Source organism: Leiobunum rupestre, chromosome 1, assembly GCF_980474605.1.
Source record: "Leiobunum rupestre chromosome 1, qqLeiRupe1.1.hap1, whole genome shotgun sequence".
Lineage (NCBI taxonomy): Eukaryota > Metazoa > Arthropoda > Arachnida > Opiliones > Sclerosomatidae > Leiobunum > Leiobunum rupestre.
The window spans coordinates 37,460,811-37,487,459 of NC_143384.1; the positions used below are offsets into that span (position 1 = coordinate 37,460,811).

The following is a 26,649-nucleotide window of genomic DNA, read 5'->3' on the forward strand; positions in this document are numbered from 1 at the left end:
CAAATAAACGGTTAATTTGTATCCAAACGCCGACCTCTACTTCTGCGTTGAGTTTGCAAGATCTCTCCCCACTGGATAAAGGGCTTTTCCCCGAGTTCTTCGGTTTCCTCTTCCATAAAAACTTGTTGAGGTTAACGGTAATAGTGAGTGTAGGGAGATATTGGCTCGCGTGGCATGAAAGGCTTGCCACCACCCTACGCAATCTAACCCAGCTACCTGAGTTAAAAAAGTCGCTTGATGACTTAGGCCTAAAATTACACTGTGTAGATTGAACTTTCGGGGCGTTTAAAACTGCAATGGGTGGCAAAGGTTGCTTATGTGGAATTTTTATTCACTGTATTAAACTAATAACTTAATTAAAATCTTTAAACGAGGTCCAAACAAAACCGAGCGTGAAGTAAAATACTAGGCTAGCGTTTCTGTAACAGAAGCGGACGATTCGAGACGTCGAAAGCGAGGACCGAAACAATGTGTCCCAAAATTCCCCGGAATGCACTACTTTTCGCTGGAAAATATGTCGAATAAAGTGCTTTAATAAAAAACACGTGATCGATAGCTCTTTAAAAAGGATGTCAAGCATGGTGGAAGGTAAAATCTGAAGGCACTATTAGCCTTTACCTCAATATTTACTTTTGAAGGAAGTCTAACTTATTGTTGAACACGCGTTTCTATTAGTAGTATCTAAGGGAAGTAATGGAGCCTCCTGTAAGTTTAATAACCCTGTTTTCAACATTTGATTTGTTGTTAACGCTCGCACCGCTTTAGTAAAATTAAGACGACGTGATTTGTACTTCAGTTAGGAACTCTTATTTTTTATTTCATTTCCATATTAATACAAAGAGATTTTGAGTTCTTTTGGTGTTCTGCGACATCTGTCGGCGTTTAAAAGATCCTCTTCCTTTTGCCCATGCAGTCGCCACTTTCGCATTTGTAGACCCACAAATTCAAGGCGTGATCCTAGACCGTAAATAAATAGAGCTCTTCAGAAAATACAAGAGGCTTTCGAATTAATAAGGCCGAGAAACGTACGATGGTGTGTCCGCAATCTTGACCTTCATTTTTGTTTACAACATGTCCAACTTTGTTGTTGAAAATGCCGGTGCCAGTCATGCAACTGGTGGAGCAGAAACCCTATCAAGTTGCACAGAAATGAACAGAATCAGTAATCAGTATTAGTGATCAGTTTCAGTGATCAGGGCCAGTGATCAATATCAGTAATCTAAATAGACCAATACACATTTGTCGAAGGGATAAGCAGCTTTCACAAGGATGATGCCGTTAGAGGTTTTTTTTAATACCCGAGATCTTACCAGATGGCGCCAATAATCGGAAATGTGGAATTTAAATCTAATAATCGATAAAAAAATATATATATATAGTTGTTATTATTTTTTTGCATAAAACTGCGTTAGAATTCGATTTTTTTGAATACATCAGAATTTATTTATTTCCTTTGCACTCTTGGCGCCATCTAGTATAAATAAATTAATTAAAATCGAATTTCTGCTTAAGGGCTCTACATGTTTGCTTCGCGGCTTTCGCCTGAAGCTTATTAAGAATCAGACTATAGGTCGATCAGGTTAAGATTTCTATAATTCTTATAGTTTATTATTTAAGTATTTATTATTACCATTATTTATTATGTTATTATTTATTATAACCATTATGTATTATTTCATTATTTATGATTTATTTATTTATTATTTCAATATTTATTTTTCATTATGAATTATTTAATTATTTATGATTTCTTTATTTATTATTTCAATATTTATTTTTCATTATGTATTAATTCATTATGTATTATTTCATTATTTATTATTTAATTATTTGTTATTTCATTATTTATTAATTCATTATTTATTATTTCAATATTTATTATTTCATTATTTATTATTTCATTATTTATTATTTCATTATTTATTAATTCATTATTTATTATTTCATTATTTATTATTTCATTATTTATTATTTCATTATTTATTATTTCATTATTTATTATTTCATTATTTATTATTTCATTATTTATTATTTCATTATTTATTATTTCATTATTTATTAATTCATTATTTATTATTTCATTATTTATTAATTAATTATTTATTATTTAATTATTTATTATTTCTTTATTTATTATTTCAATATTTATTTTTCATTATGTATTAATTCATTATGTATTATTTCATTATTTATTATTTCATTATTTATTATTTCAATATTTATTATTCATCAAGGGTTGCGAAGACATTCTAGTGCCAATACTACTCCACATTTTTAACGTATCCTTTACCACGGGAAAATTTCCCATGTTGTGGAAGTCAGTCGTCGTGACTCCGGTTTACAAAAGTGGGTTCGCAGGCGATGTGAAGAACTACCGCCCCATCTCGTTACTTTGCTGCTTTGCCAAAGTGCTTGATTCGGTAATGCAAACCATTCTGTACAACTGGTTTAAACCAAATCTTGCAGACAGTCAGCACGGATTTGTAAAATCAAGATAAGTGGAAACCAATCACATCTCATTTCTAAATGATGTTATGCCACAAGTCGCAAATCGTGGTCAGGTCGACGTCATCTCGATCGATCTGTCGAAAGCCTTCGATAGGGTTTCCCACCCTCTTTTGATCCACAAATTGCAAAAATACGGTATGGTGGGCATGGCCTCTGACTGGCTTAAAGACTATCTAAGCGGCCGCACTAACGTAATGAAATGCAACGGCACTGTCACCAATATCTCTTTCCCTTCAGCCTGCGGTGTACCCCAGGGCAGCTCATTAGGTCCACTACTTTACCACATATATGCTAACGACTTACCATGCGTTCTACAACATTCCAAAATTATACAATTCGCAGATGACAACAAAATTTACAATACTATTATAGCTCGAAATGACAGCAACAACCTTCAAAACGACCTTAACATAATTAATATTTGGTGCACTAAAAATAATCTTATTATAAACGAAAATAAAAGCCTGGCTACTACCTTTACACGCAAAACCAACAAAATTATGAGTAATTACACCTTAAATGACAAGGCTGTGTTGCGCACTAACAACTTAAAAGACTTGGGCATTATCCTTGACTCGGGACTCTATTTTAGAGAACACGTAGCGAACGTCGTCGGACGGACCAGACGGACGCTTTACGGAATCTTACGGTTAGCCAAGGAACTAAATTCTGTCTACTGTTTCAAAACACTTTTCTTAAGCCTAGTGAGAACAAAGCTCACCTACGATATGCTCGCCTGGGGAGGCTGTGCAAGTTACTTGATATGCAAGATCGAAAACGTGCAACATAAATTCCTGGAGTTAGCACACACTAATTTCCTCAAACACCTGCCCTACAGTTTCTCCTACTTAAGCAACCACTTAAGCCTGGAAACGATACAATCATTTAACAAAAAACGGGAACTAATCTTTCTTAAAAATACATTAAACAACACCTACACAATTGATCTCATGAATTCACTTAAATTCCACGTCCCAAAAATTGACACCAGGCAAAAACAAACTTTCGCCAAATCCAACTTAGATTCTCCAATGTCTAGATTCCAAGATACATGTAATAAATACAACGAACAAATCGATATATTCTCTTGTAGAATCTCGGACATATTGAAACTAAAATCGTTGCCATAGTCACAGCCTCATCTTGTAAATATTGTATATTGATGTATATTGACGTTACTATTATGTTAACCCTATTTCAGTGTATCGCCTTGTAGGTACCCTTTGTACTGTTGCTTTACACTCTAAATAAACTATTTCATTTCATTTCATTTCATTTCATTATTTATTAATTCATTATTTATTATTTCATTATTTATTATTTCATTATTTATTATTTCATTATTTATTATTTCATTATTTATTATTTCATTATTTATTATTTCATTATTTATTATTTCATTATTTATTATTTCATTATTTATTATTTCATTATTTATTAATTCATTATTTATTATTTCATTATTTATTATTTCATTATTTATTATTTCATTATTTATTATTTCATTATTTATTATTTCATTATTTATTATTTATTATTTCATTATTTATTATTTCATTATTTATTATTTCATTATTTATTATTTCATTATTTATTAATTCATTATTTATTATTTCATTATTTATTAATTATTATTTATTATTTCATTATTTATTATTTCTTTATTTATTATTTCAATATTTATTTTTCATTATGTATTAATTCATTATGTATTATTTCATTATTTATTATTTCATTATTTATTATTTCATTATTTATTAATTCATTATTTATTATTTCATTATTTATTATTTCAATATTTATTATTTCATTATTTATTATTTCATTATTTATTAATTCATTATTTATTATTTCATTATTTATTATTTCATTATTTATTATTTCATTATTTATTATTTCATTATTTATTAATTCATTATTTATTATTTCATTATTTATTATTTCTTTATTTATTATTTTAAATTATTTTATAGTTAGATTAATTCACACTTACTTCTTTGATTCCTTTCAATGATTTTCCCAATTGCTTCTTGCATTCTTCGAGTTCTGGGCTGGAAGTGACGCATTCTCCGCTTAAACATTCCTGTGATTTAGACTTCAATTAGTGTTTTTTTAGTTTAAATAGAGCGTCATAGAGCCACGTAGCGGCCAACGCGAGAAGTTCATAAATTTCCGAACTTTCTTCTGCTAAGAAATTTGTAAAACCCAAAAGTCTGATTAGCAGACGAAAATTCAGCAGTTTATAAGCTGGCTCTGTTGGGCACTGCGTGACTTAACTTAAACTTTAAAGGCTAATTAGAACTGTATAAATTAAAAAGTTAAGCTTGGTTTCCAATAGCGCGTCATAGTGCATTTTTCTTTACGCGTGTCAAAACGTTTGTACTTCCCAATGTTAAATGACTAGTTGAAACCAAGGCTTAAGCTGCTTGGTTTCCACTAGCGCGCGTCACTCAACTTTGGAACGTACAAAGTTTTTGACGCGCGTTAAAAGGTTATAGGTTCTGTTGCCAGGGCGCATCGAAATGTCGAATAACGCTATTCTGTTAGGCGTGAAGTTGGATGCGTAAAAACGTCGCGTCACCTAGGAAAACCCGATAGATGGCGATACTTTACCTTGCCCTCTCCGCAGCCGATACCATTAGTGAGCTCAATAGCGCCGCAAGACAGTTTCTTGCCATCAGAATCCTTACAGGTGTAAGAGCATTGGTTGCTAGATAGCTGCATTTAAAAGAAAATATTTATCAATATTTACGCTCATCGTGGTTCCGTTTTCACCGCTAAATTTTCAGATATAAATTAGAAAAATCACAAGTCACCTCAGCGGAAACGTCGACTTCGTTCTCGAAGAGAGCGGCGCATTTGCCTTTGGCGTCAAATTCGCCTTCTCCTGCAATATTCAAGTTTAATTTGGTCTTAGACCAAACAATAAAGGACGTTACGCTCAATAGCGAGCAAAGTTAGCAACGGCTGACGCCAGCGCCGTGGTGGCGGCATTCGGCGCAAAAGATCCACGTCACGAGAGGGGGTCGAAAATCACCACCGGCGTGGGCTACAATCGCTTCGAAAGACGCCAATTGTAGGGAACCAATGAGACACCGGGCTGATTTGATTTTGTTTAGGGGGCGGAGCTTACTGTTGGAGCGTGAGGGGCAGCATATCTAAAATTGTCTCAACATAGTCACTCTCCCAAAGTTGAAATAAATACATTTTATATATTTATTTTTTGATACAAACTAATTTCCCGAACCAAACAATTAAAATCGGTAAATGTATGATGAAGTCACCTGTTCCAATTTTCACCATCAGGTGTCTCTACTGTCGTCCCTAATTCAAATTACATACCGAACCTAGGTATAGTTCCTGACGAAGATCGAATACAGAAAATAGTATCTGTAATTTCAGAAAACTATCGATCGATACCCTATGTACTTTTTATAGATAACGATTGATCGTTACCTTAAGAAATTTCAACGATAGATTGTTACCCTATATAAATTCAATTAGGATCGATCGTTGCTTTAAAATTTTCAATCGTTATCTTAACAAATTTCAACGATCGATTGTTACCTTATATAAATTCAATAAATAAGGTTCAATCTTTGCCTTAAAATTTTCGATAGACAACGATCGATCGTTGCCTTAAAATTTTCAATACACAACGATCGAATTCTACCCAAAATGATTTCATTAGATATCTATCTATTTTTACCCTATGTAAATTAAAAAAATAACGATCGATTGTTATCCTATATAAATTAAATAGATAACGATCGAACGTTAACCTATATAAGTTCAATAAATAACGAGCGATCGTTCTCCCAGCTAAATTCCATAGATCATGATCGATCGTTATTCTATCTAATTCAATAGAAAGAGTGAAAATAAAGACTATACAACTTACCCAAAGCGACAACGACCAAACAAGAAAAGATGAGCCACAAAGCGTTCATGATTTTAGCAACTCTTCGAAAACTGAGAAATTTTCCAAGTGTCTTGTTCTCAGCGTCGCCGTCCGCTTATATAGCGAGGGAATCCGCTCTCTTTCGATTAACATACAATGCGATTTTAGGAAGGCCCAAATGACAACGTCAATTGTTTGTCACCTCGCGAAAGAAGATTTATGAACCGTCAAACAAAATCAACTTGCGTCGTGGCGTGATGTCTAAACAAAATCTCGCCATGGACAGAAACGACTAAATTTAACTTAGCTTGATTGATTTTGCGGGTCGATATATTTATTAGATAAATTGTAAAATTACGTAACTAGGTCCTCCATGCAACTGGTTTTTAATTCAATTTGGTTGGCTATTAAAGAAATCTTTGTCCAAAATTGAAGAAATTAACTTTACATTATTTCTCACAATGACGAAAAAATTAATGGTAAAGTTAATCCTCTTTGCCTTTCTATTAACCAATATTCACCAAGACTTAGCGAAAAAACTCTTTGAAAATGAAGAGTAACGTTTATTCTGACAAAATAGTTGATGAATTATTGAATCGGAACATAATATTATTATAAAAAACACTGATTTCATAGTTTTTATTTTTAGAATTTAACTTGTTTTTGTGGAGTACATCAACGTACATTTTCTGAGTATTATTGAAGAATTTCAGAAGGGGGATTTGACTGAGCAACGACTACTAAATTTCCGGATTAAGGATTTAGTAATCCTTTTTATGGTAAAGGTGGTAGTAAAGGAAATGTGTACTAATCAAGGTGACGAGTGTTACACTTATTTCGGTTATAATACTTGTGATAGTACCACGTATAATCAAAATTTGTTCGATATATCGAACTCATTTGGGCATGGCGACAGAAATTCAACAGGTAATATTCCCTTCAAAGATAAAATTAACGAGTAAACTTTTTAATTTTTACTGAAATTATGGTAGAGTATTTACATCATTGTACCATCGTAATATCGTGAAATGTAGCTAATAATTGTTCAATTAATTGTTACGGGTTTGTCCAGTTTTATCGCGTTTGTCGGAGAATCTATTCTTGGTGCTGCGGTGTTGCTCGTCATTCTGAAATTTAAAATTACTTTAAGTATTCTGAGGGATTAAATTTATTTCATAATTGTGTCAGTTATTCAAAACAATGAGGGGAAATTTTTAAAAGCAGCCACTGATTAGACCTCACGCTTTTTAATTGCCCAATAGAAAAGAAAGGAAAATGGCCATAGCTTTCCCATTGGGTGGAAATAGCTTAGGACGCCTAGTAGTGGCGCCATCTAATAGGTGACTGCTCATTACCAATAGCTCTGCGTGGAGTGATGCGGAATTTGACAATATACCCAAAAAGGTTAGTGCCTCTAGCAAAAGTAATTGGAGGATCTTAAAATTCATTTTGCGCGGGGAAATACGCCGCCATGTTAGGGTATAAAAGCAGGTAAATAAGCCTGCTATACCTCACAACGTAAAGGTAGAATCACGCGCAAAAACTTAATTTTGAAATCGGGCAATACGGAACTTAAAAACCAATTTATCCTAAGCCTCGGCGCTTATTAGGCCTATCGACGTACAAGCAGACGATCCGAGGTGTAACGCATAGATTTAGCTCAAACTCAGGGGTTTGGTAGACCTACATATAACTGGAAAAACACCAAAGGGAATTTATTCAATGGGCAACCGTTTTGCCATGGAAACCAAAAATGTTTTTGACAACACAAAATGGAAATTTTCCCATTGAAAATAACATGCCAATCTGACCAATTTTAATATTTTTTACAGGGGGGGGGGGGGGGGGGCTGTAAAAATATTTGTTTTTGAAAATGCTTAAAATAGAAAATTTATAAAAAAAAATATCGAAAAAAATTGATTGCAAATTTTACAGGGGTAACCCTTAAAATTGATCAGATTCCCATGTATTCAATTGGAAAATTTCCATTTTGTGTTGTCAAAAAAAGTTTTGGTCGCCATGGCAAAACGTTTGCCCATTGAATAAATTCCCTTTAGGGTTTTTCAAGTTACTTAAAGGTATACCAAACCCCCCAGTTTGAACTACTGGTGACGTTTTCCCTCCCCCCTCGAGGGAGAGGAATTCAAGCATGATGGCTGCGAATCGTCTCCCGAAGCAGAAATAATTACATTCTCGGTTTTGCATTAAAAAGAGTATGAACTTCCATAAACTAATGGTGGATCAACGTATTTCACGTTTATGCCACCGGGGATGATTGGCGCTAGTTACTATTAAAAAGTCGTAAAATATCCTTTGTAAAATAAGAGGTACACGATTACGTACATTTCGAAATCCACCACAGTATCGGGTAAATGCTTGTTTTGGGTTTCTGGAAGGAGCAGAAACACGGCGCCAGTTACCAGAGACAGACAACCGTACAAGAGGATGGGTATGTGCTTCCCATACATTCTTCCCTAAGTATTAAAAATTCCCTCGTTAATCAAATTATTACGTGAGCAACTAGAGAACTTGGGTTACCAAAAGGTCCGCGAATGGACACAAAATAGAGCCAATTCTTCCCGACGTCATGGCACCGCTAACCGCGACTGCCCGCAGGTTGGTGGGGAAAAGCTCGTTGGCAAAGACGTAGATTAGCGTGTAGGCCAGAGAGTTGGTCAGTCTTCCCAGCAAGGCCAGTGTTATTGACAGCCACAACATATCTGTAACAAACAACATTGCGGGTTTAGTGTCGGGGCTTGGGCTCCAGAACAAAGCGTGGACCAAGAAGCTAGAGGAACTCGTTGTTCTCAAATTTGACTGGCGTAAACGGAAATGAAATAATAGTAACAATTAAGTAATGGAGAGGTCACCGCTCTAGGTGAAGATACGAGTTCATACATTTTGTTTCGTAAAGAAGTGCGGTGTCATTGTGAACCAAATAGAATCAGCCACACTGTAATCGTTGTTGTTGTTGTTTAGTAGACAATAAACTTCTATTGCACGTATAATTATAACAAAAAAATTTCCTTCTTTAAATTGATATGACGTCATAGAACGTAAGAAATGTTTTTTTTCTATATCGATAAAAAATTGTATACCAACATGGTAGCTACGGCTAAGCTACGAAGTGCCGATTACAATATAGAATATTTGTTCATAAATTGAATATTTACACCATCTATCAGATATCGTTACTTTTACATTCTAATTGGTCCACGGTTGAACAGTCTTTTAAACCGACCGTCACTAACTAGCAACACCGCTAAGAATATGATGCCGGTCAGGATGAAACTGATGAGAAGGCCTTTCCTGCGGTTGAAATACTTGACCGTCAGGTAATAGAAGAACACCACGGGCACTTCGGCGAAACCCGCCAGGAACAGGTTCAAGTGGATAGAGCCTCCTTCCAAGGCGATAGTCAGCCCGAAGCCGTGGTTTATAAATACCGTCGAAATGCTAAAAGCAAAGAGATCAATTTTCATTTGGCACAAATATCCTGCTTGAAACATGCACCTTTGCCGGGTCTCTATGATTTCTCAAAATACGTTTTGCCACAGAAAATAGTGCAGCGCTGGTAATTCGCTCCCTTTGAAAAGCACCTGGTACATGTACATGTTTCATTTTAATTCCCCAGCTGCTTCCAGTGGCGTCGCTAGGGTATTTAAGGCGGCGCTTGAGCCACCTGTATCATTTCTAAAGCGCCACCTAAAATTTCCGAAAAGCGCCTCCTAAAATTCAGAATTTTCCAATTCACTCAAGTGGCGAAAAGTTTCTTCGAAATGCTTCCTTAAAAATACTCATCAAAAACTTAATTTTTACAAGTCAACTTTCCAAACTTCTTTGGATCATGGCTTATGGCTTAAGCGCCGCCAGTTTTGAAATCCTGGTGACGCCACTGGCTGCTTCTCACGCAAGAGTTGTATTATGAATTTTTGGTTTTACTACCCAAGCAAAAAAATCGTTATGTACATTCCCAATATCGGTGTCTTAAATAATACGTTTCGCAATAAAAACTGGCTCAATTAGACTGGCTAAAATAATCCATTTCGCAATTGAACTGGTTCAAATAATCCTTTTCGTAATTGAACTGGTTCAAATAATCCTTTCCGCAATTGGACTGGCTCAAATAATCCATTTCGCAATGGTACTGCCTCAAATATTTCAATTCCCAATTGAACTGGCTTAAATAATGTAGTTTCCTAACTGTTGTGCCTCATAAATGTAGTTTCCCAACTGTTCTGCCTCATAAATGTAGTTTCCTAACTGTTGTGCCTCATAAATGTAGTTTCCTAACTGTTGTGCCTCATAAATGTAGTTTCCTAACTGTTGTGCCTCAAAAAATCCCTTTCGTTATTGAAGTGCTTCAAATAATGCAATTCTCAATTGGACTGGCTGAAATAATGCACTTTCATAACCTGATTGCCTCAAATAATGCCTTACGCAATTGTAGTGCCTCAAATAATGCAGCTCCCAATTGGACAGCCTCAAACAATGAAATTCGTTATTGAAGTATCTCAAATAATAACTCAATTGGAGTGCCTCACTTAATGTAGTTCGGAATTGGATTGCCTCAATTATTGCAGTTGATAAAAGCTGCTAGTAGGCAGTGACATGTTCGCGTAGTACTTACAATGAAATGTAGAGAATGATGGCCACCTTCCTCAAATGTTTGTTGCGCCACACATCAATGAATGTGGTGCGATCCGCCTTGCTATCCTAATAAGAAACGTTTTATTTTCAATATGCTTTTAATAGATAGTTTTTGCAATTTATGAAAATGGGTAAACGCCCACGTTTCAGCTTAAATTTTCTGTTTCTGACTCCGAAAAAGAAAACGACAAATGAATGTCAACAAAGTTATTGGCTTAGGGAATAAATTTAAAGTTACTGTGAAAATATGCGAAAGAAAACTAGTCAAAAGCGTGAAATAAATGACATGTCGTATTAACTAAATCGATATCCTATTTTAAACAACGTTGGCAAACGTAAAAAGTGAACACATTATTGCTGCACTTAAATTTGAACGAAACGTCTGGGAAGAGACGCAAACGTTCGCTTTTACGCATTTTCACAAGTTTATAAATCTGTGTATTAGTTCCTTCTTGGCCCCTCCCTCCCCGCGCATTGTACCAGTTCAATCTTCTCCTTCAGTTTGTTCATGACCTCGTTGATGTCCTTGATCTCCTTGCCGTTCATTTTCGCCTGCGCTTTAATCTGTTCCTCTGCTCTGGCGTAATGCTTGTTCGACAACAACCATCTCGTGGACTCCGGCACCAGCCTGGAAGAAGCGGCCAATTGGTCTTAATCTCTTCCGTACAAATACCTTTTAGGTTCCTTACCAGTATATGAGTAGGAGCAAGGGTAGTTGGAATGGTATGGAGGACACCAGAACTAAGGTCCTCCACTCTTGAATGAGCCAGGCGACGAAGGCCACCGCCATGGCGCCGAAGCCCCACATGGCCGCGAAGCTGTACACGATGTAGTCCCGGTACTCGGGTCCCACTGATTCCACATCTATACACCGGAAATAAATCATTCGGTTTGTTCATGCACGAGGTTAAAAAATTAAATGTAGTTAATTATTTATTTAATTATTAAGTTTATCGTGTAGAGAAAATCTAACCGTTGTTAAAATTACCTATAACTCAATCGGTCAAACTTCTTGGGTGCTTTGTTTACTTACCTAGCCTATATATCAGGGGCGGATCCATAGGGGGGGCGATGGGGCGATCACCCCCCTTAGAATACTTGAAAAAACCTAAAAATTTATAAAACAAATTCTAGTTTTTAAGCAAACGAAAATGAAAGCTCCACGTTACATTTTCATGCTCTACATAGGCATCGAGCTTAGAAACGATAGCGCCATCTACTTTAATACCTGCCAACTAAATTTGTGAAGAAATAGCAGACGACTTTTGAATGCCCATGATCGCCCCTCCTTACTTGATGGCCTGGATCCGCTCCTGCTATATATTAGGGTCTCTTTAACAAACAACCAATGTGACCATAATTTTTGACGTTAGCGTTCTAACCTTTTAAGGGCTCTACTTAACCTCTATGATTTGTTTGGAGACAACCCTAGAGGGGGCAGTCACCAGTAAACCTTTTCCACACCTGTAAACTGATTTCTGAAAACTTACTGCGATATACGTCTGTGATTTTCATTTATTGATCACAATGTTTCTGTGATTTTCATTTATTGATCACAACGTTTCTGTGATTTTCATTTATTGATCACAATGTTTCTGTGATTTTCATTTATTGATCACAACGTTTCTGTGATTTTCATTTATTGATCACAATGTTTCTGTGATTTTCATTTATTGATCACAACGTTTCTGTGATTTTCATTTATTGATCACAATGTTTCTGTGATTTTCATTTATTGATCACAACATTTCTGTGATTTTCATTGTTTGATCACAATGTTTCTGTGATTTCCATTGTTTTATCACAATGGTAATTTCCATTTATTTCTAACAATGTTTCGGTAATTTCCATTGATTTCTAACAATGTTTTGGTAATTTCCATTGATTTCTAACAATGTTTCGGTAATTTCCATTGATTTCTAACAATGTTTCGGTAATTTCCATTGATTTCTAACAATGTTTTGGTAATTTCCATTGATTTCTAACAATGTTTCAGTGATTTCCATTGATTTCTAACAATGTTTCGGTAATTTCCATTGATTTCTAACAATGTTTCAGTAATTTCCATTGATTTCTAACAATGTTTCGGTAATTTCCATTTATTTCTAACAATGTTTCGGTAATTTCCATTGATTTCTCTCAATGTATCGGTAATTTCTATTTATTTCTCACAATGTTTCTGTGATTTCCATTGATATTCCTAAGCAAGTTCGCGTTATAATTATTACTCAAGTGACTACCCCCTCGAACCAACCTAGCAAATGATTTTTTTAGATGAAACATGGGAACTAGTAATAGTTTGTCCGATGAAAGAATTAATGTATAAAATGCTTATAGACTGTCAAAATACTAACACGAAGCCATGAGCGGGTTTTGCACCAATCCAAATCCGAAGCCAACGAAGAACCTGAGAGCCAGAAACATGCTCATTGAACTGGAAAACGCGATGATGAACGAAACGACTGTCATGATCCCCTGGCCAATTAGAATCAACGGCCGACGACCAATCCTGGTTAGAAATGGGAAATGAATGATGTCAAAATGAACAATATTAGATACAAGGAGGGCCGCTTTTTACTTGTCGGCAGTTTGTCCAGCTGGGATGTAGGCGACGAAGTTCCCGATGGAGAAGACCATGTACCCGAATGATATCATCCATTCTCGGGAACATACCAGCTCCCACTATTTACACATTCAAATTAGGCAAATACTTTCTTTTGTCGTTATTTACACGAGTCAACATTTTTTCCTAACTTTGTTGGTAATCATAGTCAGAGCCGTAGCTATAGCTTATTTGTGGTGTTGTTAATTTTCCGGAAAAATAAAATGCGGAAAAAATTCTAGAAAATTTTCCGAATTACGGAAAAATAAAATGCGGAAAAAATTCTAGAAAATTTTCCGAATTACGGAAAAATAAAATGCGGAAAAAATTCTAGAAAATTTTCCGAATTACGGAAAAATAAAATGCGGAAAAAATTCTAGAAAATTTTCCGAATTACGGAAAAATAAAATGCGGAAAAAATTCTAGAAAATTTTCCGAATTACGGAAAAATAAAATGCGGAAAAAATTCTAGAAAATTTTCCGAATTACGGAAAATTTTACGCAAATAGGAAAAATTAAAAATTTAAACATAAATTACTTTTTAAGGGTTTTTCATGTTTTTAACTGTTTATCGATATAAATTGTCTAATAACAGTAACATTAATTGTGTTACATTGTTAATAAGTTTAAACTAGTCTAGAGGTTTAGTTTTACTTTTAGATTCGAAAAAATGAGGCGAAAATTCCGCTTTATTTAAATTTTCAAACAATATTAGACTAATCATGGAATGAAAACTTTTTTATTTTTTTCGGAAAAATACGGAAAATTTTCCGGAAAAAAGGCCTCGGTCATTTTTCAAAAAAATTTCCGACTTACAACACTACTTATTTAGCTACTTGGGCTAAATCCCAAAATTTTGCAATTGTGTAACTTTTATTAAATACTTTGAAATATAGAGATCAATAATAAATACGCAAAGAAAACTTACTATTCATGGTGTCTGAAATTCCTTATTTTCTCAAAATATATTTTACTTATAATTGTGAAACTTTCATCGTAAAATAAATGGTTTACAAAATTAAAAGATTTTCACGATTCCAAAAATTGTAATTTGGCACCGGAAGGTATATAAACACTATTAATAAGAATTTGTGAAATTATTATTGTCTATATTTGCCGAAAATGCATTGCGCGTTTTCTTAATTTTAAGTGTAACACAATTCGTTATTTTCAAACCGAAGGTTACTTTTTATTCAACCAAATTAGTTTTTAAGGTTACGGGTGAGGTTCAACAACACTTTCGTCTACAGATATTCTGATCCGAGCACGATTGGGGGTATCTCGAAATAAGCGCTTGACGGAAGAAATCAACTACTCTCTGATGTAAATCTTCAAGGCTAGTCGTGGGTGTCTGTAATCAACAGTTGCCTCCACTACTTTTTCTCAGGGCAGACTTCCCGCAGAGTTGTATTTCACTCATTATACTTATTTGCCGCTGAAGGACTCTTGAGGCGTCGCAATTTTAGTCAATCTGACAAGTTGACTAAACACGCGACACCTTTGTTTTTTTTTATCTCTCGGCAATTTTTCGGACGCAGCCTATTGAATAAGGTTGTGCTTATATTATTGTTTTTCCCCCACTCTCGTTAAAACGTTAGCACGCCCTGTCTTTTATACTCTCGGCCCTCAAGGGGTCGGAGTGTGCAATCACTGGTGGCTTAACCGGGGAGTCGGGGTCCGGCTCTTGTAACCCATAAGGGCGGTGGCGCACTGGGAGATGTTACCTCCGTCCAAATGGTCCTATCTCCACCTCCGACTTCGGTCAGGTGTGGGCTGGATACTGGGCTTCGGCCCAGGCTAACGGAGAGGGGCCGTGCAACCTGGCCGCATCGGCAGATTGAGTAGTCTGCTGTGGGGCTGCGGGCCTCCGTATGAGGGCACGGCGGACCCATCTCCCGGCCTTTTGGGGTTCCACCGGGATATCCGGTGCCAGCTGTGCCGGGCTATGTGGGCTACTGTGTACCCGCCATTCCCCTTTAGGAGCTCTCTCCAAAGGGCTTGGCCCTCTACCTTTCTAGGTGGGGTGTCGGCCGGAGTTGCTAGAGCATCCGTTCTCTATCCCACTGCTGTGTGCGAAGTGGCGGGCTGGTCGTCCCATTGCTGCACCTTCTGCTGGGTTGAGCGGCTTGCGTCGAGGGTGCGACCATCAGTAGTAGGGTTCTACTACCCCTGCTGGGTTTGTCACCTGTCCGGGCTTGTGGACGCTGGCGTGGGGCATTCTGATGATAGGCCTCCGGTGGTGTGGTTCTTTTTCTTACCGGTACACCGGGCTATAAATTCTGACAACATGTCTTTTATACTCGCTCCACGATTAATCCCCATCGGAGATAGGTCTGGACACTTTAGACCTGAATCCTTCCTCCGTATGAAGATTCTTCAGGAAAGATCGAGGTTGATTTAGTGGCCTACCATCATGCTGGAACCATAGCCGTGTGAAATTAGTTTAACTTAAATGTCGTCCAACGCATTCGCAACTTGGTTCAGTAAGACAATTCAGTAATTTTACTCATTCAGACGATTTGAATGAAGAAAATCGCTAATTGTTCGAGTTTAATTATTAACGTTTAGTTACTGGTTCCTATTTCTAACTGTATTTGCTGCTCATACTCTTCTTCTATACAGATAATAGATCAAAAAACAAGTGCAATCCTCCTTTATCTTATTTGATCAGATGAAATCAGCTAGCCTTATCTGAATATGTTAACTGATCTGCTTTTTACTTTAAAAATCCGATATTCAAACCACAATCTGTATTTTGAACAATATAATTTTTATTTTCGGTCGAAGGGCTAACCACTTCTGTAAATTCTGTACACCGAGTACAAAGTACGCGTTCAGTCAAAGCTACAGGCTTGTACACCGAATACGCGGAAGTGATCATTTTCCTCATTTTCGGCTAAAGAGACTTTTTTTTGAAATTTATGATTTCATGTGAAGTAAACCTTCTGAACTGATATTTCGTATAAAAACTGATGGTAAAATTTGGATGAAGAAAGCGGGTGGGTTTTTATTATTTCCATTTTAATTCAGATTACTTTGAATCAGCTTGTTGTTATCTGCAGATCGAAAAAAATCTGATGATTTAATTTTGATACCGTTGATAAAATATAGGTTTTATCGGGAAAAATTTCAGATAAACTATCGCGGATGAAAGCACTACGCTAAGTCGAAATTGCACTTGGTGATGATCTGGGAATGGCCCAAAGCAGATTTACCACACGTAGTTGTTTTGTTGTTGAATAGTCCATTTCTGGAAATTGAGCACTCATCTAACAAAAAGAATAGTGGTTTCGTATTTTAAGTGAATTAAGCTGTCGCTTTATTATTAGTTGGAAATCTGACCTTTGAGCAAATAATTAAAATGTGAAAAATCTGTGAAACATTGAATTTTGCTATAGGATAAACATTTCCCACAATTATGGAAAATGTTCTATAAAAAGTTTATGGTTCTTGTTAAAAATAGGCCGTTTCTCACCTAACTAGGGTATGATTTTATCCTTGAAATATTTGGTGAAACTTGTGAAACAATTTCAATTTTCTGAAACTTACAAATGGAACCGTACCAGTGAAAGACTCTCGGTTAAATAGTTTTTTTTAGTAAGAAAAAAAATACCTCAGAAATTTCAAAAACCCTAAATAACTTTTCCTTTTTTAAACATGAAATTTACATAAAATAGCTACTTGTGTACGCTGACTTCTGTGGCAGTCTAAATTGCAGCTAATAATTTTATCCAGCCTATTCAAAGATAATTCATGGAATATCTTTGTAAAATATTCCACCTATCAACAAAATTTTGTCCATAATCTTCAGCTGTAATTTATTTTATTATATATTTAATCTTTTATTTTATTTTTAGTCTTACCTTATCTTATATGAATATAAAGAAAATTTAAGTTATCCATTATTTTAAAATTTAATCGCGAGTTTGGCTTCCCTTTGAAATTTGCACCCGGGGCAAATGTTCCGCTTACTAGGCCCTTGCTACGACTCTGGGCATAGTCTTCGCGCGTTAACAAGTAACTCTTTAGAAAATGCCTCTTGTACTTCAAAATATATCAATTGATATTAAGAAAGTTGTTAATAATATGAATTATTATTTTATTTATTTTTTATTAATATTATTATTATAAATAAAATATGATTAAAATTATCATTTATTTTTGTTGAATCAAAAGGATGTGTACCAAAATTATTAGATTCAATTATTTGAAGCTAAGCCTTGGTCATAAAAGCCGAGCATTCTTCAAAAGCGTTTGCGTGGCCAACCCGTTGTGGAAATATTTTGTCACACCGAGCCACTCGTTTTCCCAATAAAAATTGGCCGAAATGTTGACCCCCGTGAATGGGCTTTTAGAGATTTAACTAACCAATATATTAGACCAAAAACGCGAGAAATTTACTGCGATAATTGGATAAGAAATTTACCATAAGTATATCACATGTCTCTTACGAGTTAAGTAGTCAATACTGCCTCGAGCCTGCGAAGTGCGAAGGTACATGCAAGATCTTAAAAAATAGAATCCTTGGTACATGTTTCACGGAGTAGTATATTATGGTCTTTGGTTGTAGTGTATTTCACATTGGGCATAGACACTTGGGGGCTCTGTGCTGAGATCTGAACCATGATTGTGCAATAACTATGAAAATCAGTTCGGTGATAACGTTTTCATCATTGGCATACCTATACTTAAATGGACCAGGGTGAATATTCCAAAATGTGTTTTAGCTACGATTTTGAAATTTTAGGTTGTTATAGAGCGCTCAGGGGTCAACCGACTATGAAAATTTCAATGACATTGAACCATGTCTTCAAGGTCGTTTGAAAACTAATCTGAGAACCGTAAGAGTTACGAAGTTGGTTCCAATTAGAAAAGTGTAACGGCCGAAGACTTTTCGAACAGAGTGTACCACAGAGTTTGGTACCAACATGACGTTGCTGGGGCACGCAGAAATCGAGTTGTGAAAGACTATCTTGACGTACATTTTCACAACAAATGGATCGTAAACAACGGGCCAATACACTGGCCACCACGTTCTCCGGATTTAACTGGAGAAGTTAGATTTTTTTCTGTGGGGGTTTTATTAAGAACAAAGTTTACTACAATCCAGTACAGAACGTTGCAATTCTACGTAAAAGAATAGAATGTGCATTTCGCGAGGTGCCTTGGGAAATGTTGGAGAACGCAATGAAGTCGATAGTTACAAGAGCTCAAGTTTGCGTAGTGGCCGACGGTGGAGTTTTCGAACAGTTTTAAAAATGATCTTGAAGAATTTGTTTCTGTTCAGATGATTTATGCGTTCGTTATTTATCTAAATTAGTTTAAATTGAAATAGTTAAATACAAATGTAATAACACTTTCTAGGACCAATTTTATTTAATGGAAATTGTATGTAAGCCAAATCTTTAAGGTTCTTAGCCTTGCAACCTGGATTCTGACCCAATTCATTTTCGAGCTACTTGTCTTTGATCTCGACTTCCTATTTCGCAAATCAGATCGGGTTAGCGATAAAATGTGACGGGGAACACTTCGAATTGGAACCAACTTCGTAGCTCTTACGTTAATTTAAGTTAAGTTTTAATTTTCAAACGACCTTGAAGACGTGGTGCAAGGTCATTGAAAGTTTCATAGTCGGTTGACCCTCTGAGCGCTCTATAACACCCTAAAATTTCAAAATCGTAGCTAAAATATATTTTGGGATATTCACCCTGGTCCATTTTTGAGTTAACACCCTGTATATGTTACTTGCGCTATTTCTAATCAACATTTAAGCAATATCTTAAAAATCGAAATGAGCACTGACCTCTTCAGTTAGACTAGTGTACGTCTTATTGGCATCGAAGCGATAGGCGTCACATTGGACCGCGTAACTCTTGTCCACCAACTGGCCATCGGCTGACCACTCGGTCCGATTGAGCCACCGCTCGCATTTCCCGTCGTACTGGGAAGTTTCGTTAAAACCGTCGAAGTCTTCGCAACCAAAACCGACTTTCCGATTACTGAACTGATAGAAGATAGTTGCGAAGGACCAACAGAACGGTCTCACTAGCAACACGAACAAAATTCGCTTTTGGAAGTAACCGAATCTACCCGTGATATCCGTTAAATCCATGGTCTCCGATCTTTATGACATTCCTGATTCACAATCTATAGTTTCGTTCGCAATTTAGAAGTACTTAACACCCTCAGCGTTAAGAAAATACGCTTTTAATTTTATCACGAAGACACTTAATCTGTCATTTTTAATTTATCGCAAATAATGTTTACGTCCAAAGAAATTTGTTCCCGTTCAAAGACTAAAAGATTATCTTTAATCTCGCTACAATTCGCTAGAAATCCGAGCCATTTTTCCTCGACTGATTTCAAACTTTCAAGAACGTCGCGGCGTATCAATAAATAATTTTAGTCAAACTCACGTTGATAAATGAAATATTTCCACGGTTCTTATAACCCAAAAACTAGTTTTTCGGGTGTATATGAGACGAAAGAACCCGTATTAAATATTAGAGAGTAGTGGTTGAAATAAGATTGGACGATAAATAAGTACTGCCGTACGTTTCAGAAACGCATTATCGACCATTTTTAACTTTTTGAGTTTGAATGCTCTTCGTACTAATTTTAGGGCGCTGATTCTAAATTTGAAGTCCGTTTTTGCTATCTGGTCTAGTTTCCGAGATGTGTCAATGCAAAAACGCATAAAAATCGAAAAGTTTCGAAAATACTCCGTAGAAACGCATTAACGACCGCCAGAAATTTGCAGAAACGCGTTATGTCGTTATTAGCCAATAAGAGTCTTCATTTTGTATAATTTCATCTGCTCTAATTTCTATCCAGGGTAATAGTCACATTGGCCGCTGCTCAGTATTATTATACCACATAATGCGCTTCTGCCAAGAGTTTTAGCCAAAACGCATGATGTCAAATTATTCCGTGATTTACTTAATTTTGACGATAGTCGTTGTCATATTTAGATTGCGGACTAAAAGAAACCCCTAACAACTAGTTTTCACTGTAGTATTGTTATTTTTCATAAGAATAAAAAAAAATCGATTTATCTCGAAATGCCATTTTTGGAGATAATACGTTTCTGAAACGTAGGACAGAGTACTTTGAAGTCGCATTGTAATAATTTTATTTCTTCCAATTACTTCTTTTGTATGTTAAGGACATTTTTTGTCAATCTTGCAGAGTTTCGGGAAAATATATTTGTTATATTGTCGTTTCCTTCGCATTGTTCTTTGTAACAATTACCGCGGCGTCGGTGATTTTAAAGAAGGTTTTTAATAATACAATAGTAGTTGTGGAAAAACCGCCTACGGTAAAAGCGCCATAAGTGTGTCAGTTAGTCGAAATAATTGCTGATAGCAATGTGAGGAGTGACTTATACCGAACACGTTAAGCGCCTCTAGCGATAAAAATACACGATTTAAAAACAAATTATCACATGCCGGTTCAACGCCTCGGAGCGCACGAGGCAAAGAGCGCGTATTAAGCCTAAAAACTTCTCAAGTTCACAAAAAATGTGTGGTCATTATAAAAATGGTTGTCAGTAAAACTTTGACACGATGAACTGACACACTTATGAGCAATGTCATTATGAACACTTGATGTCCCGTATGACTTTATTAATCAACACGAACGAATTGAAAAAGCATTTCGGATTCAAAACAATAATATACAGAAATAAGGCACCAGCCACGAGTTATCCGGACACGTTTTATTGTAGGGACTTAATTTCACTAATTAAAAAAATAAGACCATTGTGATTATTAGGACACCTTTAAAAGATTAAATAAGGTTAAATAATTTTTGAAACTACTAAATTACGATTAAAAGATTAAATCGTTATTGAAATTGTTCAATTTTAATTGAAATGTTTAAAACGTTAATAATTAAATCATGAATAACTCCGCGAAAAGTTACACCAGCACCCCTCGACTCGACTTTGTGAAGGATCGAGATTGACATGATTAAATCGCCATTTAATTGATTTAATCCTGATTAAAATGATTAAATCTGCATTTAATTGATATATTTCAAGGGTGCACGGACATTTGGAATAATGGAGGAAAATAATTTTTGAAAATATTAACTTTTTAAAATAAACATGCGAAAATGTTGTTATTTGAATTTTTTATTTTTTTAATAATCAAGAAAACCTTGAAAACCTGGAAATCTCAGGGAGTTCGATTGTCGACAGAAAAGTCAGAGAAATTCCAATATTTTTGTAAAACTCAAGTAAATCAGGGAAGTTAATGAGGGTTGAAATTTACATCAATAAGTTTTTCTTATTAAAGATTTAACTTTATTTATTGTTTTATATTATAATATTGAACCAATGTAACTTAAATGACAATCATGAGTTACTCTGTAAATCTTAGTTTCATTTTATCTTGCACCTAGAAAAATCAGGGAGACGTTAGTGGGAAAAATTGGAAATATCATGAAAATCGAGTTAAATGGAAAATATTCAGTACTGGCACATGGAATGGTGCTTCCGACGGCCAACTGATCAGCTTATTAAAATACCGGAAGGTAACTAGTTCGTCAGATCAGGTAATCTTTTATTTTCCTGATTAGATGAAACCAAACACAATCACCTTAAACCACGTCCTCAAGCAGTAGCGGCGCTAAGGGTGGGCTGAAGTGGGCTTTAGCCCCCCTGCAATTCTGAGAGGGGCCACAAATTTATATTAAAAGGGCCACATATTTATAATTAAGAGGCCACATATTTGAATTTACGAATTTTCTTTATCTCTAGAAATTTGTTTTATTTACTCAATAAGATAGTAGACCATAAACAGATAGATTCGGGAGGAAGGTAAGATAGTAGACCATAAACAGATAGATTCGGGAGGAAGGGAGCGGAAATTGAGAGAAATTTGAATGGACATTAGAATGAAAAGAAAAGAAAGGGAATTTAGGGAAATACCCCGGGCATGCACGTGTCCCCTCCAGGTCGGATACAAGGTCATAGGGGGTCCAATAAACGCGACGAGAACCGCAACAATAAAACGACCTTGCTCTTCTCGCTTCCTGGAAAATTTATAAGGGGTCACTAAATTTGTAAAATGGAGTGTAGCTACACTCCATGGTTGTAAGGGCCACAAAATTCTTAGGGGCCACAAAATTCTTAGGGGCCACAAAATTCTTAGGGGACACAAAATAATCAGCCCACCTGTGAAAAAATCTTAGCGCCGCTACTGTCCTCAAGGCCGTTCAAATACTATCTCGAGAGCCGTTGGGCCTAGACACTCGGTTCCATTTAGAAAGGTGTGCGCCATCGCATTTTATACAGGGAGAAGAAACTGCCCCGCTCTTCTAGCTATGAACAGTACTGAAAAACCTTAGACAGAATTTGTCCTCAAAAAGGGGGCCTATTTTTCATCCCTTCCCAGTTTTTCCGTAGAAAAAGTCGAGCCCACATAAACAACAAAGATGGCTGCGGTTGAAAACTAACCCTCGGTTCATATCTTTGTTTGTACAATTTTTATTGGTGGTCTAAAAATATTAGTAATATTTGTAAATTAACACTCTTCAATCTATTTATGAATTTTCTTACTTTGAATAGGACGGATCTTCATGAATCGAACGCGGTCGTAGATCCTTAACAAGGTTTGCATCCTTCGTAGACTGTTTAAAGGCACACTGTCAAGGGCATTTAAAAAAAAATCGATGTTGAGCTTCCTTATTTGTATCCAATCGGCGCCACCGTCGCGATGCGACGCGCTAGAACAAAGTTTAACTTTCACCTACGAGGGATCTAAAACTAGCAGCTTTAGCCAGTGCAAGTTTTTATGATATAACTATTCTTGTTTAATCCCAAGCGTCTGGGAGGCAGAGTTTGTGGATGGCCGTGTGAGGAAGACCACCAATCCCCCAACGGATGGTCGGAATACTTCCGCCATGGGTGTTCCCACCCCTCTCCCCACGCATCCCCCCGTTGGCCAGTGGCCGTTACACTTATCTCACCCTGATTAATCAGTTTTTGTGTGCTGGTGTCTAAGGCCTTAGGTCGACACCGATTCGTGTATCTAAAAAAAAAGCTATTCTTGTTTTCTCTTTGAGTAAACACGACAAAGATAATCTTTCCGCCCAGGAACTAGCTTTTTGTAAAAATATTTTCGTTTAAAGAATGCTAGTTCCGGGGCCATGTACCTTTAAATTTCCGTTTTTCATTCCCCGAAAAAAAAGTAACCTAATTGGGCAACAGGAGACAACACTCTTATTATTACCTATTTCATCCATTATATCAGGTACATTTAAATTATCACAGACTTTTGACTAGGGCGGTAATAAAAAGAAACCTAAGCCTATAGGAAGCCAAGAAAATAAACACCAATAGGATGGAGCTATGTTATTTTATTTTTTCCTCTAGGACCTTGAGCGGCTCCTGTTCGCTTGATCGGTACGAGAGGGGGGAAATAAAGGGGGTTTACCTGTCCTCTTATTTACTGTCCGTGGCGGTGAGGCTACATAATTACGTGTTTAGGGTATCGAGACTTTTGTCCAAGTCACGTGACGAAAGGGAAGGATCTACCTGAAATTCAGACCAAATTTTACGTGCGACTCAATCAAGCAATGAATCCCTTTTATGATTGGCTAGATTTGGCGACTTTTTGACGTCATAAAATCCGTTTTGCCCACGTGTCGGATTCACTGCTTGTTTGAGCCTGTTTCTAAAAAGCGCATTAAATCAAGCATTGAATCCAAATAAACACAATACCGGCAAACGTTTTCATGGATATATTGCCTGATTGAGTCACACGTGAATTACGAATTTTTGAAACTATTCTGCGGACATTTAAACGAGGAAGATTGCCAGACTGGCGGAATTTTGCAGCCTACCCGTTCCAGGAAATTTCGAACTAGTTGGGGGTAAAACGGGGGAAACGATCTACGATATTAAGTAGCTAACGAAAAATACTTTTGCTTGAAATATATGCTGTGTATTCAGCTATATTATTTCGTACTTCTAAGCCTTTCTATAATTTTGGCGCGTAAAAGTGATAGATTCCCACAACGTAGGTTTCATCTTAACCTTAAATAATGGGCTATGTTTGTGGGTTTATGTTAGAAGAATTCTGAAGAGCTTTCTCCGCAGTTTCCTTTTAAAAATTCTGAATTGTATAGCGGGCCTAAAATCTAAAGGTAATTAAAGCATAAGCTATTAAGCTTTGGCGATAGGCCAAGGCTTCAAAGAAGGTAAATATTTCCAAGGAAGGTTAAAGAAGATTAATTACCGATTCTTTAATCTTGCTTGATATTTCTTACCTTTTGAAACAATATACATGGTGTTTCAAAAGGTTATTCAAAAATGTTAAGAATTTGTAGGGGGTGAGTTGAGTAGTATGCCTGTTTTCCCCCCATTTTCCTACGATGAGTTAAAAGAGCGCCAGAGAGCTTCAAAGTGTGCCCTACTAGCCCCTGGAAGTTGGCTGCAACAAGCGCAAAACCAAGCAGCAGGGAAACGCGAACATTAAGGTTTGGGTTCGTGTGAAAGGTAAAAAAGGACTTTGTAAACAAATCAAGGTAGCCAGCGTATAAAAGTAAACTTAAACAGTATTTAAAGTCCCTGCTGCTTGTTTTTGCGCTTGTTGCAGCCTACTTCCAGGCGCTAATAGGCCATACTTTGAAGCTCGCTGGCGCTCTTTTAACTCATCGTAGGAAAATGGGGAAAAAACAGGCATACTTCTCAACTCACCCCCTACAACTCCTTAAGACATTTGCATCACCTTTTGAAACACCCTGTATAATTTAGTTTAAAGTACACTAAGTAGAGTATAAGTAGTCTAATTATAATACTCTACAAATGGTTCGCTGAGACTCTGACTACGTTATCGTTTCGCTATTTTGAATTTTAGCTTCCTTTGATGTTAATAGATGGCACCACGCTCTCCAGTAAAGTCGTTTTTTCGAAGTATTGGATAGATTAATTGCCATCTCTAATAACAAGGGCCTTATCACAATACAAGTGGCAATGATAGAGCCAAACTGATGAGACGTCATTCAACATACTCCAGAGTTGTTAGATATCATTCACTACATGTCTGAGTACGAATTGGAATGTGGTGTAGCGGTCACTGAAACCAATTGTCTCCCGAAGTAGAAATAAATAAGTTCTAGGTCTGGCGTTCAAGTTGATCTAAAATCTCCAATGAGGCTTACATTTCAAAATCCGTGATCGTGTCTGGAAGGTTTTGGTTTTGTGTCTTCGGTAGAAGTTGGGAGAGCGCTAGTGGCCAAAGACAGAGTTCTGAACGGAGCGATGGGCAGTGACTTGCCGTAAAACCTTCCCTGAAAAGAGAAACACGTCTTGTCAAAAGCAAGTATTATTTTCCCTATCATCACTTCATGTAATACTAAAAGTGTATTTTACCATTTTTAGAGGAGTTATTAATTAAATAGGTTTTCTTATAATCTAGACATATTACGCGAGACACGAAAAACAAAACCTACAAACAGGCTTATCCTTACTGCGCTTTCCATGAAAGATATACACTTTGCAACACTCAAAATTCAGCTCGCAAATCAAATTTAAAGAAGAAACGGGATTCAAATGAAATTAAGGACCGCAAACAAAAGAGTGTGGCCCAAAATTTAAAAAATACATTGCTTCAAAGAAATAGTAAGAGGAAAGAAGAACTTATGCTAGAGGATAATATTGTGAAATTGGAAGAGATATGCTCACCAACTGCTAAGGAACATTTCACGCAATTGAAGGTAGCTGGCTCACAAAACCGCTTCAAAAAGGTTTACAGTAGCAATCTTTCAGAATTTGCCTTAACCCTTCATTTCTTTAGCCCTAAGGCATATAAATTTAATCGACAATCTTTTGGTTTACGCTTTAGTGTTTATGGTTGTTGCCATCAACAAAAGCTGGATGTTGCCCATTGGATATTTTTTCGTCCATGGCACATCTGCTTGGCTGCTTGGTGTAGCTAACTTCCTAGTTCCTCTAATATAATCTATTAGATACCTGCCTAGT

At 36.2% G+C, this 26,649-nt stretch overlaps 2 protein-coding genes across 2 annotated transcripts; both read right to left on the minus strand.

Moving 5' to 3' along the window:
• Window positions 1-784: 784 nt before the first annotated feature.
• Window positions 785-6,510, minus strand: LOC149962293 (uncharacterized). The gene is made up of 6 exons (XM_090168123.1): window positions 6,410-6,510; window positions 5,325-5,395; window positions 5,122-5,226; window positions 4,502-4,591; window positions 1,030-1,131; window positions 785-957 (listed from the first exon to the last, which is right to left on the minus strand). The coding sequence occupies exons 1-6, from the start codon at window positions 6,456-6,458 to the stop codon at window positions 883-885; spliced, it is 492 nt and encodes a 163-aa protein (XP_090024249.1). The 5' UTR covers window positions 6,459-6,510; the 3' UTR covers window positions 785-882.
• Window positions 6,511-7,368: 858 nt separating this feature from the next.
• Window positions 7,369-19,773, minus strand: LOC149962294 (organic cation transporter protein-like). Its single transcript, XM_090179561.1, has 10 exons — window positions 19,465-19,773; window positions 13,638-13,741; window positions 13,414-13,568; window positions 11,749-11,923; window positions 11,540-11,687; window positions 11,040-11,125; window positions 9,651-9,865; window positions 8,948-9,129; window positions 8,753-8,883; window positions 7,369-7,536 (listed from the first exon to the last, which is right to left on the minus strand). The coding sequence occupies exons 1-10, from the start codon at window positions 19,771-19,773 to the stop codon at window positions 7,455-7,457; spliced, it is 1,587 nt and encodes a 528-aa protein (XP_090035687.1). The 3' UTR covers window positions 7,369-7,454.
• Between the last annotated feature and the right edge of the window lie 6,876 nt (window positions 19,774-26,649).

What these genes read in the sequence shown, in the direction of transcription:
- LOC149962293 (XM_090168123.1), bottom strand. Translation starts at nt 6,458, where the DNA reads ATGAACGCTTTGTGGCTCATCTTTTCTTGTTTGGTCGTTGTCGCTTTG. An exon ending in AAGTCGACGTTTCCGCTGAG is followed by an intron (nt 5,227 to 5,324) that starts GTGACTTGTGAT and finishes TTTTAAATGCAG; the next exon opens with CTATCTAGCAACCAATGCTC. An exon ending in TCGGCTGCGGAGAGGGCAAG is followed by an intron (nt 4,592 to 5,121) that starts GTAAAGTATCGC and finishes TCTAAATCACAG; the next exon opens with GAATGTTTAAGCGGAGAATG.
- LOC149962294 (XM_090179561.1), bottom strand. Translation starts at nt 19,773, where the DNA reads ATGGATTTAACGGATATCACGGGTAGATTCGGTTACTTCCAAAAGCGA. An exon ending in GTCCATTCGCGGACCTTTTG is followed by an intron (nt 8,884 to 8,947) that starts GTAACCCAAGTT and finishes TTTAATACTTAG; the next exon opens with GGAAGAATGTATGGGAAGCA. An exon ending in ACTGTGGTGGATTTCGAAAT is followed by an intron (nt 7,537 to 8,752) that starts GTACGTAATCGT and finishes TTTAAATTTCAG; the next exon opens with AATGACGAGCAACACCGCAG.